Genomic DNA, 14,217 nt, shown 5'->3' with positions numbered 1-14,217 from the left:
AAAAGTTCACCAAAAGGTGACTTCAGCTGAGGAAGAGTTCAATAATGAAATAGATTGGATGACTCTTTCTGTGGTCAGTCAGCCTCTTCTCCCAGCCATTCATGTCATTGCCCAATGAGTGTAGTGTGTAGCCATTCCAGCTTTGATCTGGAAGTTCCAACCCCCACTGAGGCTTCAGTAACTGTCACACCTACAAGGCGGGGCTGAGAGAGGACCCTGAAGACCTGAGATCCAGATGGGCCGGCTCTCTTGGTTCCTGTACCCAGGATGCTGAAGGTAGACCGAGCAGAGTTCTCTAGAGAACACTGCCGGACCACGCTACACCTTTCCCAGATCCTGCAACCTATCCTTTTACTTGTAAGTTACTCCCACAAAATAAACCTCCCTTTTAACTACATGGAGTGGCCTTAATAATTTCACCAATAAATGAGCCCATGAAAAAAGTGGCCCTGGTGGCAGAGACAGGGGTTATGCATGTGCTCAATAACATGAACTTCCACTTATCACAGCTGACCTGGCTACTGCTGCTGCTGAGTGCCAGATTAGCCACAGCAGAGACCAACACTGAACCCCAGATATGGCACCATTCCCCGGGGTTGAACAGCCAGCAACCTAGTGGCAGGTTGACTATACTGGACCACTTTCTCAATGGAAAGGACAATTCTTTGTCCTTATTGGAGTAGATATATTTATTCTGGTTATGGATTTGCCTTTGCTACATTAATGCTTCTGTCAAAACCACCATCAATGCATTAACAAAATGTCTTATCAACTGATATGGTATTTTACACAGTATTGCTTTCTGGCCAGGAAACTCATTTCACAGCCAGATAAAGTTCTAGGTGGGATTTTAATGGCTTGCAGCACTGGGTAGTAAGTACTGCAGAAGTGCTGTTTTGAGTAACCAGGATGAGCAGGTACTGACTACTTAACACAAAATACAACAATGAAGAACATGTACAATATTTGTGAAAGAATAATAGGGTAGAAAGAAAAGGCCAAGAACAAAAGCACAAAAGTATAGTTAAGCTTTCATCAAAAGAACTAAGGAAATTTCAACCAGGAAAACTGTGCACTTGACCAATGTAATCTATGATTGAACATGTATAGAAACTAAATAAACACAGACTTCACAACTCCCACAAAAAAAAAACTCAAAGTGACCCCTAAACTGCTATATTTCTGACCTTCCTGTTACTACTGATCTTTCTTCCAAAAGAGAGGTCACATGCTCTAGAGCTCTCTCTGGAAATGGCTATAATCAGCAAAATTGACTATGGTTATGAATCCCCTCACTCCCCTATGTGGTTTCAGGTAAACCCAGTCTGAGGGATGCCCACACACAAAACAGTGTTAAAGAATAATATCTGCTTCCTGACACATGGATTATGTCACAATATGTGAAATCATCCCTATCCACCTGCCCAACACCTTGAATACCCAAGGACCTCTGCAGCTAAGAAATTTCTTTTGTTCTCTGGAATTGAAATTCCCTGAATCATGCCATTGTGACTGGTAGTCGAGGAAAGTTAAAAGCATTCTAATCAAGTATTTCTGAAGGATGACCCCCATTATGTCCTTTCTATCAGTTTCTAAACTATTTGTAAAACTTATCACACAAACCTGAATATGGAATGCAACATTGAAAATTTCTACAAACCAGACCTTCAGTTTTCCAATCTTTCTTCCCACTGCACACCAAAAGCAATCCTGTGTATTCACACAGGACAGTGATATTATAAACACCACATCTCCCATAGCCAGGCCAGCAGAGCCTCCCCATCCCTTGGGAATGAACACTCAGGGAGGCTTAGAAGAGAAGGACCACTGCCCAGGTCAACACATGGGCCAACAGAACTAGTCTGTCTCATGGTCCATTTAACTCCCAGCAGATCTGATAGCTCAGCCAACCTGACCCTCCTGCATGGAAGGCAAAGCACACCTACTCACCATGACATGGCTTATGGTCTACTTCATGGCTCCTTATAGCTGCATTAGAGGAGAACCCTAGAAAAAACCCACAATCTACCTCCTGCTGGTGTTCCTGATTGCTAGGCTTACCCAGAGTCCCTCAATGACTATTTTTACCCAACTGGGCCTCAGGAGAGTAGCAAGTCTCCAATTAGATAAGCAGAGAGATCAAATGACTAAGGCAACACAGGCCTTCTCAGCCCTGCCCTTCCACCTCAGGGGCAGACAGGGTTCTAGTCTTGGAAATTTATATTTTAGTAGAAACTATTCCAGTCTCTCAGAGCCTTTCCTATTCCTATTCCAAGATATAGTGTCCTTAGTGTACTCCATTACTCACTGACCACTGCAGCCAACCCTTTCCTTCATAGCTCAGAAGTCCTGCAACCAAACACAGGTCACATTCAAACAGTAACTGTTCCTAAAGTAAAAAGAGGCCAAGAATTAGAAAACAATGAAGTGTCTATGGACAGGCTTAGAATCAGGAAAGAGATAATGGAAATAATGTAATTATAATCCTCAAAAATTATTTTCATAAGTTGAAACAGGCTACATGGCCATGTGCTCCAGAGACTAGGGATTTGTGTTAGAGCATACCAAATATTAGTCACACATATTCTCTCAGGCTGTACATCTTAATCCAGTAAAATAATATTTCTTATAGGCAGGGCCACACCATTTTATCCAGTTCTATTTTGGTCAAACTAATGTAACTACTGTATATTCGTTCATGCTATGTTCAGTTCTTTATCCAGATTCTTGATATCCTGTTCTGTGGATGCAAGAAATGACCATTCAGAACAATTAATAATTATCTAAAATTCATTACTTCACTACTTACTTCTAATATGAGCTACAGTCAAAGGAGGAAAGCTCTCATGCTCCTTCTTGCCCATCCCTTTCTGTGCTGGGACTACACCTGCTTAAAGTTCATCAGTGAACTCAATTCATCTATAAGTTTGCAATAAAATCCAGAGAAGTTGGAGGATATTCATTTGCTTCTCTATTTTTCCTTCTCAATAACCAGTTAAGGTCTAGACTTGAAGCAGTTGCAAAACTTTCTTTCCAACACTGGGCAGCAGAAGCAGCATTAGGTGTTCAAAGCAATTTGCAACTTCAGTGTGAGGCTAGCCTAAGCTACAGGAGGCATTGCTCTAAACAGAAATAAATAATCAACAGCACTTGTGAAAAATGGAAAGAAATTCTTAATGACCTAAAAACAATGGGGAATAGATACAAATGAGAGACTAGAGCAGTGATCCATTTAAAGAAAAACAAATTTTAAAAGTGAAACAAATAGTCTTTTTAAAAAGATAAATAGAATTGAAAAAACACATAGGTATACTGACTTTGAAAAAGAGAAAACCATTCTCTGGTAGAGGGAATGCTATTAATAAGGTCTTATTTTACCACGCCCCTATGTGCAATGTTAGCTGCTGAGACCTAAGACCTACCACACACAGCTAAAGCTAATGGATATAACCATGACAAACAGGCTTGAACATATCTGCATAGGAAAGTTCCTTTGTTGGAAATTCAGTACTCATTGACTAAAGCTAACTTTCCCAAATTGTACACCCAAGATCTGACCTGCCTTCACTCACATGACATGGATCAATATGCGCTGGGAAATTACAAAATCACTGATCTTGCCACAATCAGGTCCTATTTCATAATGGTGACTCCAGCAGCTGTTTGTCTGCCCTGTTTTCCCCTGCAGTGTACACAATAAACTATTCCTCCTATTTTGGTCTTAAGGCACACACAAATCCTTTTCCTATTCTGAGTTGTTCTTACCTTAGAATAAGGCTTCTTTTGCCTCCAAGCAAGCTGTCTCAGAGAAAGGCCACAAATGCTTCTATGAAGGACCAGAAAGAGTTCATTTTAACTAGCCCTAACTGCCATCAATCTTAAGGCTGTGAAATTACTGTACAGACTTCGAGTTTTTTAAGCTTTGCTTTATGTATATGAGTGTTTGACCATATGTGTCTGTGTGCAGTACTGGCAGAGGCCAGGTGAGGGAATCAGATCTCTTGGAACTGGAGTTACAGGAGATGGTTAGCAACCACGATCTCTGGCAATGTAATCTGTGTCCTATGCAACAACACCCAGTACTCTTAATTGCTAAGCTATCTCACAAGCCATATTTTTATTTAAAATTTATTTTATACATTTTAATTAAAATATTTACATCACTTTCCCCCTTCCTTGTCCTCTCTCCATGCCTTCCCAATATCTTCCCTTCCATTTCCTTACTTGTTAAGTATGTATGAATAAGTATTTGCAAATATATGAATAAAACCTACTTGGGTCCATTTCTGTTGGTTGTGTGTTATGGTTTTAGAAGTAAGTGAACATGCTGTTTCAGATATCCAAATAGGGAGTTCATCGCTGCCTGAGACTAATTCACCCACTTGAAGGAAAATTTTACTCTTTTTTTTTTGGGGGGGGGGGTTGAAACAGAGTTTCTCTGTGTAGTTTTGGTGCCTGTCCTGGATCTTGCTCCATATACCAAGCTGGCCTTGAACTCATAGAGAGCCACCTGGCTCTGCCTCCCAGGTGGTGGGATTAAAGGCATGTGCCACCACCACCTGGCAAGAATTTTACTCTTTATTGATCAACATGAGTCTAACCCTTAAGTGACCTACCTAGGTTAGGTTACCTTGGATAGAAAACATTATCAACAGAAAATTTGGAGTGGTAAATACCTCAGCCATCACTTCCTGGTGCCATGGCCCTGAAGTTCTACAGCTACAGGGAAGACTGTGGACATGTCCTGAGCCAATCACAGTCTCCCTAGGTTCCATGGGCCTCCCGCCATACCCCATTGACCATTCTCCTCTTGGATGACATTGCAATTCTAAAATTCCTGCCTCCAGTATCATGATTATAGGCCTATGTCACCATGCCAGGCTTAGGTGGCTTCACCTTCATATAGAGAGTCATTAAAATGATGAGATGACTAAGATGAGCAATTGCACTTAAATATATTCAAAAACCATTTATCTCCATCAGCCTAGTTTTCACTATCTCTAGAATAAGACAGTACTCTTCCCTAGTCCCTTGACGAACTATAAAAGACTCAAAGATAAAGAAAAACAATATTTCTCATAGATGGAAGACAATGAACTTTAAGGCAGAAGGACTGCACTTGACGGAAGCCTTCTTCTGTTCCTGGAGTTAGGATCAGTGTTTGTGTCCTGACTACCCTAACAAGCCAGGCTCAGCCACTCACTCTTACTAAGCCAATTAAAAGAACCAAGTTATACTAGGTGGTGGTAGTGCATGCCTTTAATCCTAACATTTGGGAGGCAGAGGCAGATGGATCTCCATAAATTCAAGGCCAGCCTGGTTGACAGAGCTAGTTCCAGAACAGAAAAGGCTACACACACACACACACACACACACACACACACACACACACAAACCTGTTTTGAAGAATTTCCCCAAAGAAAGAAAGGAATTACTGTCTGTGATTTGCCCACCTATAACTGAGATACACTAGACACAAGGTGAGCAAATCTCTCTGATGTTTTAGAAGAGCCTAGTCTATATAGTGAGTTCAAGGCCAGCCAGAGATTCATAGTGAGACTATTATTTAAAATTTAAAAAAAAAAAGTAGAAAAGGAAAAAGAGCAAACTACTAATAAAAAATTATAAACATGACTGTTTTTCAGTGTGACTAATTTGGAACAGTGATGAAGATATAAGGTAACTAATTCATCCTTGCATTCTTAATAGCTTCAGATAGACAGCAAGAGATATGCACAGCTCAGTAATATAACTAAGCCATATAATGAAAGTTTTTCCATCTCTCAAACCTCCCCCAACCTCAGCTCCTGTCTCTACTACAAGTGGTCAGATAAGGAATAAATGTCACTTCAGTGGAGACATTCTCATCTGGAGGAGTCAGTCTTTTCCCACAATGAAATCCCCAGGGAAATCAGAATTTCATGGTGTCTACTGTTTGACTAGTTGTTATCCAAAGGGAGAGATATAAATGTCTCTTAGAATATTCTTATTCCTGCAGGCAGGCAGGTACCAGGGATTGATAGGATGGAGACTGAAGAGCTTTACGATCCCAGTGGAAACTGTGGGGACTACATGAGTTGACAAAAAAGTAAGGAGTGGAAGACATGGAGGTGGCTCACCCACCACAGCTGGGTGGATACTGAGTAGAGTCCATTTCAGCTTGTCCTTGGATATACATCAAGCACTGCTCTGACATTTGAACCTCAGGCTCTCACATCCAAAGGTCCACCCCTCACAATTCTTCGAAACTCCACAGCTCTTTGTAGATGCCTGATTGACTTTGATGAGAAGCCTTAGAGAGACTTCAGTGCAAGTCTCAGGATCTCATCCTAACCTGGATGTCATCTAAAGTCACCACTATTCAGAGCTCTGAACTGAAAGTTTTGCAGGCATCAGGTAAGCATAATATAATCCCATCCAGACAAGTCAGACTTCATGCCTTCAAGTTTCTTCTCTTTCGTTACAGGAGGCATAAACTCAAGCAAGCGTACACCTGACATGTGAGCTGCTGGGCTCCAATTACTGCCTATTTATCACATTGGAGATAAAGCCACTCTTGTGGCTCTGATTAAATGGTCAACCATCTTTTAAAGATTTTATAGTCAATCTTTCTCCTGATCATTCTTTGTACTTTTCTCTCATTTTGTGAAGATTTGGGCCCAGAAAATTCTTTAAACACCATGTCTAAGGTACTTTCTGATGCTATCTATCTTATGTTTCTTTTGGGTCATCAGAGCTGAGGTAAAGATGAACTTAGATCAGGCATTAACACCTTACTGCTATTAGTAGCATGTCCATGGGGCTGAATACAAGGCTCAGAACTTAGAATACAGGCTGCTCATCTACAGGGCATGACTTTGATTCCCAGAACCCAAGCACCCACAAAACAGCTCACCACTGTCTGTACCTAGAGTCACAGGGGATCAGACACAATCTTCTGGTACCTGACATGCACTTGATATACTCACTGGCAAAGCTTACACACTTAAATTTCATTCCTTTTTAAGATAACAGGCACATGAAGAAAATCTTTTTTTACAATATGGAATCACATACACATCTGCCTTTTTACCATTTGCATATCTGGAGGAATTCACCTGATCTCTGGGACCTGAAAATACAGGTAATTCTGACCAATCTGATGTAGGCGCTAGGAATTAAACTTGAGTACCCCAGTGGATCAGTACTACCTGGAGCCAACTCTCCAGGTCCCAAATATTTCATCAGAATGCTGAAGATGAAGATGTCCCACTGCTCCTTCTGTCTCATATCACTTGAAGGCGAGGAACGTCCCCTCTAGATGGTTGTCAGAGGATTCAATATATTTCTATACCTCTGTGAATGGACTCTCTCTATTGGTTATTTTCATTGTTAACACAGTTCTCTTAATGTGAATAAAGATAACAAAAGCTTTTGTTGAAACCAGTCAGAGCCAAGCCAGATTATATTAGAAAAAGTTCTATAATTTGAAATATACTTTTTCTTTTTGGAATTTTTTGAGACAGATAGGTCCACAGAATGGTAGCCACTCTAGAATTTACCATGGGAACCAAGCTGACCTGAAACTCACAGAGATTGGCCCAACACATTCTCCCAAGTGCTGTGATTACAGCCATGTACCTCTAAGTGCAGCTGAGGTATGTGTTTTTATCTATCATTGAATTGGAGAATGAAAAGATAAAATAAGATTTAAAAAGGGACTGTTTTGATGAACAGCAATATTTCTTGAAATTCTATGACTTAAATCAGCAAATCATTTCATATGTTCTAGATAATTGGGTTATTCTATGCTTTTTAAATTTCATTCATTTAAAAATGTTTGAATTGTGTTTGTGTGTATACACCTGTGCCATGATGTGTATGTAGCAGTTAAAGGACAGCTTACAAGTGTCTATTATCTACTTCTCATATGTGAGTTCTAGTGATGAAACCTAGGGAGTCATTTGGCTGCACATGACCTCAATGGCCCTTATTCAGGCTTACAAATTATTTATGTATGTGCTGATGTAGGAGTGTGCATATGCCACTACCCAAGTGTAAAAATAAGAGAAAAACTTGTAGGAGTAATTTGGGTCACCCAGAGATAGAACTCAAGTCATCAGGTTAACAGCTACTAACTTTAATGAATGAGGCAATTCTCTGGCATTCAATTGTGGTTCTGAGAAAATGTTATAAACAAATGTTTAGTCCTCAGAATAAACAAATTAAAAAGTGTATGGTCATATAAATATTTTTATATGCAAAGACGATTTATTATTCAAATTGTCTTGTTTTTCTCTATCCTTGCATGAAATTAAGTTTACAATCTGAAAAGAAGACAATAGTTGTAATATTTCTACTAATCTTATTTGAACATCAATGCTATGGCTCAGTGGAAATGGTCCATAGCTGGAAACTTGACCTTGATTACCATATTAAGAGGACAAAAAGTAGAAACCACAAAACTGTCTTCTGGAGTCCACATATCTGTCATAGACCTACAAACACATAATCATGTTATACACACACCATAAATGTTTGTTAGAAAATAAATATTAGTGCCATTACACTACAACTCTGGATAATTCCCTTAGAAGGCAGTACTTCAAGATGAAATGCTTAATTAATGGGGACAGGAAGAAGTATGAAATATATATATATATATATACATATATGTGAATTTGTGCTATATATATATATATATATATATATATATATATATATATCCCTAAATACAAACTCCTAAAGGTCTTATAATAAAAAAACCCAGAGCCAGATATTAGGGCAAATGCTGAGATATCAGAGAAACAAAAGAATAAGCCACAGCTAATTCTCACCTCACCAACTCCACAAATCCTCTGACTGGAAAGTCTCTGAGTCCTCAGCCAAAAGGAGTCCAGCCAAAAAAGGCTTCAGCTGAAAATGCAAGGGCTTAGTTCCTGTCTCCTCAAGCTTTATATACCTTTCACCACCAGGCCATATTACTTCCTTCTTAGTGCAGGGATTAAAGGCATGTAATTCCCAAGTACTGGCATTAAAGGTGTGTGCCACCACTGCCTAGTTCTGTTTCTTTCCTAGACTGAATCAATCTCATATAGTCCAGGGTGGCTTTGCACTCACAAAGATCCAGAAGGATTGCTGCCTCCCAAAAGCAAGGATTAAAGGTGTGTGCCACCACTGCTCGACTTCTATGTTTAATATAGTGGCTTGTTCTGTTCTCTGATCTTCAGGAAAATTTTATTAGGGTACAAAAAAAATATAATATAATATATATATATCAAATATATATATATATATATATACCAAATATATATATATATACCAAATATATATATTTGTGTGTATCTATAGAACATCAAGATATAGTATGAAATACACAACTGATTGCAGATTATCCTACTTTATTACATATTTACCAGATAAATGAAAATACTGGTTTCAATATACATATGAGGTATTTAATGGTTCTCATATTCTCTTATATTAAGCATTTTAACATTAGCATTGTTAAATTGTGTTGACAAAACAGCACATGTTGGTAATACATCATCAACCCTTGGACTTGTTCTCAGGAGGCAGACATATGAGTATCATGAGTTCAAATGTATTCCTGAATCATTACTGACATCCAAGCCAAGCTGAATAACAAACAACAAAACCTCAAGGGAATTTGTGAAAATATGAAAAACAAAACCAGGAACAACAGCCATTTCACAGATACCCTCACTTGAAAAGTATGATCACATGCTGCCTGATATTTAAGAAAACAATGGATGACTTAGATGATGGGGATACCATTCTATACATTACAGCAGAAAAATACCTATCACTAAGCAAAAGCACAATAGAAGGTGAACAAAAGCCATAAAAGGAATATAATGACCACAAAATAAACTTCACTAAATGGATCTGCCACACACATAGCACACTTTAGTATCTACATCAAATCTTTCAAAATAGAAGCAACAATGCAGTGATCTCCACCATCAGTCTTGAGTGAACATGGTAATTTACTTCCTTCAAGGCTATGATGAAAAATAAATGAAACATGATTTTTCCCTTGAAGCTGAAAACAATTGTGATGTCTAAAGTCTTTACTAAATCGTTTATGTGAACAGGGTTTTTCTGTTGTATGAGTTTGTCCCTATTTCCTGATTTCAAAATAATACAAATAGGCTTTACAATATTTACAGCACTAGAGACATGGCTTGGCAGTTAGGAAATGTTCACTCCCAGGACCTAGGTTCAATTTTTGACAACTTCCTGTAATTCCTGCTACAAGAAGATCCAAGGGTCTAATGTGCACAGGAACGAGCATGCATATTCACATAACCACACAAACACACACTGATATCATATAATTAGAATTAGAAAATTTCTTTTTTTTTAAAAGATTTATTTATTTATTAGGTATACAGTGTTCTGTCTGCAGGCCAGAAGAGGGCATCAGATCTCATTACAGATGGTTGTGAGGCACCATGTGGTTGCTGGGAATTGAACTCAGGACCTCTGGAAGAGCAGCCAGTGCTCTTAACCTCTGAGCCATCTCTCCAGCCCCCTAGAAAAATTCTTTAAACAGTCTTTTATTCATGAAAGATTTTCTCTTGTAAGCATTCATTCCTGTAACACAGGTATTGAGACATTTAATGGCTTAAAAAAAAGCACTTAGTCATGAAGTCTGAGAAATCAATCCTTCTAAGTTGGTGGTTTTGTTTGGGAACATTTAGGAGCTGCTGCCCTGCTGGAGGAAATATGTCACTGGGGATAGGCTTAGAGAATTTACATCTACAGACCATTTCCAGTTCCCACTCTCTGCTTCATGCTATAGGTTAAGGATGTGACTCCTTAGCATCTTGCTTTAGCTGTCATGTCTGACACTTGTTGCCATGTCACTTTCATGGTGACCTTGTATCCCTCTGGAAACAAGGGCCAAATTAAATTCATTTATAAATTGACTTAGACATTATATCCCAACAATGGAAAAGGAACTAATACAAATCCATAAAGTTTTACACCTGAATTAGTTATTTTGTGTAATTGAAGAGAAATATAAAACCTAAAAGGGTTACATTATCGTTTAAACTCATAGTGCAAGTGTTAAAGCTCTGGAGGGAAAGGTACCCTGACTGTCGGAATCAGGCTATACCTACAGCTATGAAAGGAGGGTATGCTGGATACCTACAGCTCTGAAGAGAATGGTACCCTGATGGTTGGAAGTCAGGCTATACCTTCTGCCATGAAGGGAAGATATCCTGGATACCAACAGCTGTGAGGAGAAAGGTACCTTGACTGTTGGGAAGTGAGGATATACCTGAAGCTGTGTTCTAGTGGGGAATGGTCTCCCCACAGGATATAGTAATCCCACTCCTCTCCAAAAGAGAGGCATTACATCTATGCTCTGCTCCACTCTGCTAAGAGAGTTTCCTAGCAGAAATATCTATTGCTGCTCTTCTCCACTCCTATAAGGGAGTTTCTCAGCAGAGTTGTCAATTTCATCTCAGCTCCAACTCTAATTATTACTTCTCTGCTTCACTCAAGTAAGGAGAAAACTGCTGCAGAAATGTAGCAGTCCCCAGTGAAAAATTATTACTTCAGCTCTGCTCCTTTAAAGGAGTTTGCCAACAGAAGTGTCTGCTGCTTCTCTGCTCCAATCCAATAGTGAGTTTCTGATCTGCTTCATTGAAAAGTCTTCACCCAAAACTCATTCAAGAGATTTATTTGGGAGGGAAGAATCCAGGGGTGGCTGCCTCTGCAGTTACCAACTGAACAGGGACAGTGCTTGAACAAGCTCAAAGATTGGCTGGATTTCATGCTAAGGGACTGGCTGGTTTCAAGCTCAGAGACTGGTTGGTTTTGTACTTATTTGGTCAAGGGTAGAATGTGTTTCTTTGGCTATGATTTCAGAGCCAACGTGTGCTGCTGTCACTGGCAGCTTTTAAACTTTGGGATCTTTTTTTTCAGGTTCAGTGTGTTTATTTCACTAGCTCTGGATTCAGGGACAAAGTGTGTTTGACTCTGGTTTCAGAATTAGGGTATGCTTTTTGGCTCTGATTTCAAGGGCAAAGGGTGTGTCTTTCAATCTCTCTGGTTTCATGGTCAGGGTATGTTTCTTTGGCTGTCCGTTTTCATCCTACACACAGGGCTTCATAAATTCATGAAATCATTTTTTCCATGTGTTTTCTGGTGCAAACAATATAAAAATGGACATCATAATGCTTGAACAGATTGTTGACACTGTCAAATATTTTTTTTACAGAATACATACTTTTGTGTAACTGACTGTAAGTGTGTTGGCTAAAGATTTTACAAAATAATGTATAATAAGAAACCCTTAGTATCTGTTTCAGATAGTCAAAGACTACTGTAATATGGACAGGCTTTAACAGATTGATTGCACACAAAAAGTTATGCTCTTGTACAAAATGCAAAACTTTACCACACTGACTATATTTATGGGGTTTCTCTGCAACATGATTTTTTCACATGATTTTGAAGATAACTATGCCATGCAAAGGCTTTACCACACTGATTACATTCATAGGGTTTCTCTCCAGTATGTGTTCTTTTATGCTTTTGAAGATAACTGTGCCATGCAAAGGCTTTACCACACTGATTACATTCATAGGGTTTCTCTCCAGTATGTGTTCTTTTATGCCTCCGAAAACCTTTGGGACACGCAAAGGCTTTACCACACTGATCACATTCATAGGGTTTCTCTCCTGTATGTGTTCTTTTATGCTTTTGAAGATAACTGTGCCATGCAAAGGCTTTACCGCACTGATTACATTCATAGGGTTTCTCTCCAGTATGTGTTCTTTTATGCTTTATAAGCTTACTGTGCCATGTAAAGGCTTTACCACATTGATTGCATTCATAGGCTTTCTCTCCAGTATGAGTTTTATTGTGTATTAGAAGATGACCTTGTTGTGCAAAGTCTTTACCACATTGACTACATTCATAGGGTTTCTCTCCAGTATGTGTTCTTTTATGCATTTGAAGACTTTTGTGATGTGCAAAGGCTTTACCACACTGATTACATTCATAGGGTTTCTCTCCTGTATGTGTTCTTTTATGTATTTGAAGATTGCCATGCCATGCAAAGGCTTTACCACACTGATTACATTCATAGGGTTTCTCTCCCGTATGTGTTATTTTATGCCTTTGAAGGTGACTGTCACATCCAAAGCCTTTACCACACTGATTACATTCATAGGGTTTCTCTCCAGTATGTGTTCTTTTATGCTTTTGAAGATAACTGTGCCATGCAAAGGTTTTACCACACTGATTACATTCATAAGGTTTCTCTCCAGTGTGTGTTATTTTATGCCTTTGAAGATGACTGTCACATCCAAAGCCTTTACCACATTGATCACATTCATAGGGTTTCTCTCCCATATGTGTTCTTTTATGCTTTTGAAGATAATTGTGACATGCAAAGGCTTTACCACACTGATTACATTCATAGGGTTTCTCTTCAGTGTGTGTTCTTCTATGTATTTGAAGACTTCTGTGATATGCAAAGGCTTTACCATGTTGATTACATTCATAGGGTTTCTCTCTTGTATATGCTCTTTCGTGCATTTGAAGAGTACTGGAATATGCAAAGGCTTTAACCCATTGAGTATTTACTGAAGTTTTCTTTCCAATTTGACTTCTTTCATGCCTGCAGGGATAATGGCACATGAAAAGGGATTAGAACATTCAATATATTGTTGAATCTTTATATCTGTATGAATTAATTTTACAATTTTGTCAAATTGTAATGAGGAATTAGATCTTAATGTTTTATCACTGTGTTTACACTTATGTTGTTCCCCTTCATTAAGGGTTGTTTTGCATATGTGAAGATACCTATGATCCTTTATTACATGGTTCTGATTTACAGAATCCTTTTTCTACATGGGATTATTCACGTATTTGAAGAGAACTGGAAAAAACAGAGCTTTAATACCCTTATTGCATTCACAAATTTTCCTGCACTGTGAGTTGTACTACATTTTCTAAAATAACTATAAAAAACAGAAGTTCTTACACCATCGTAGAACTTAGGAATTTTCAGCAGTGTGAGTTTGTTGATGTGTTAACAATGATCCATATCTGTCACCATGCACAAAACTCAAGTCCAAGTGGATCAAAGACCTAAACATAAATCCAGTTACACTAAACTTAATAGAAAAGAAGATAGGAAGCACTCTTGAACGCATTGGCACTGGAGACCATTTCCTAAATAAAACACCG

The 14,217-nt window shown here is 38.7% G+C and overlaps 1 protein-coding gene across 2 annotated transcripts in view; it reads right to left on the bottom strand.

The window, feature by feature from the left end:
- Positions 1 to 9,365: 9,365 nt before the first annotated feature.
- LOC102925846 (uncharacterized) overlaps positions 9,366 to 14,217 on the bottom strand; it is a 33,348-nt gene continuing 28,496 nt past the window's right edge. Inside the window, exons 4-5 of one of the 2 annotated variants that reach the window (XM_076561334.1) lie at positions 12,588 to 13,642; positions 9,366 to 12,504 (exon numbers count right to left, since the gene is read on the bottom strand). In XM_076561334.1, coding sequence (XP_076417449.1) covers positions 12,497 to 12,504; positions 12,588 to 13,642 — 1,063 coding nt within the window. In that variant the 3' untranslated portion in view covers positions 9,366 to 12,496. Of the gene's footprint in view, positions 13,643 to 14,217 lie in introns of both variants that reach the window. The other variant, XM_015986576.3, reaches the window with a different exon arrangement.

This window comes from Peromyscus maniculatus, chromosome 23, assembly GCF_049852395.1.
Source record: "Peromyscus maniculatus bairdii isolate BWxNUB_F1_BW_parent chromosome 23, HU_Pman_BW_mat_3.1, whole genome shotgun sequence".
In the NCBI taxonomy this organism is placed as follows: Eukaryota; Metazoa; Chordata; class Mammalia; order Rodentia; family Cricetidae; genus Peromyscus; species Peromyscus maniculatus.
The sequence above is the reverse complement of the archived record's forward strand: the minus strand, read 5'-3'. Positions and strand labels throughout refer to the sequence as shown.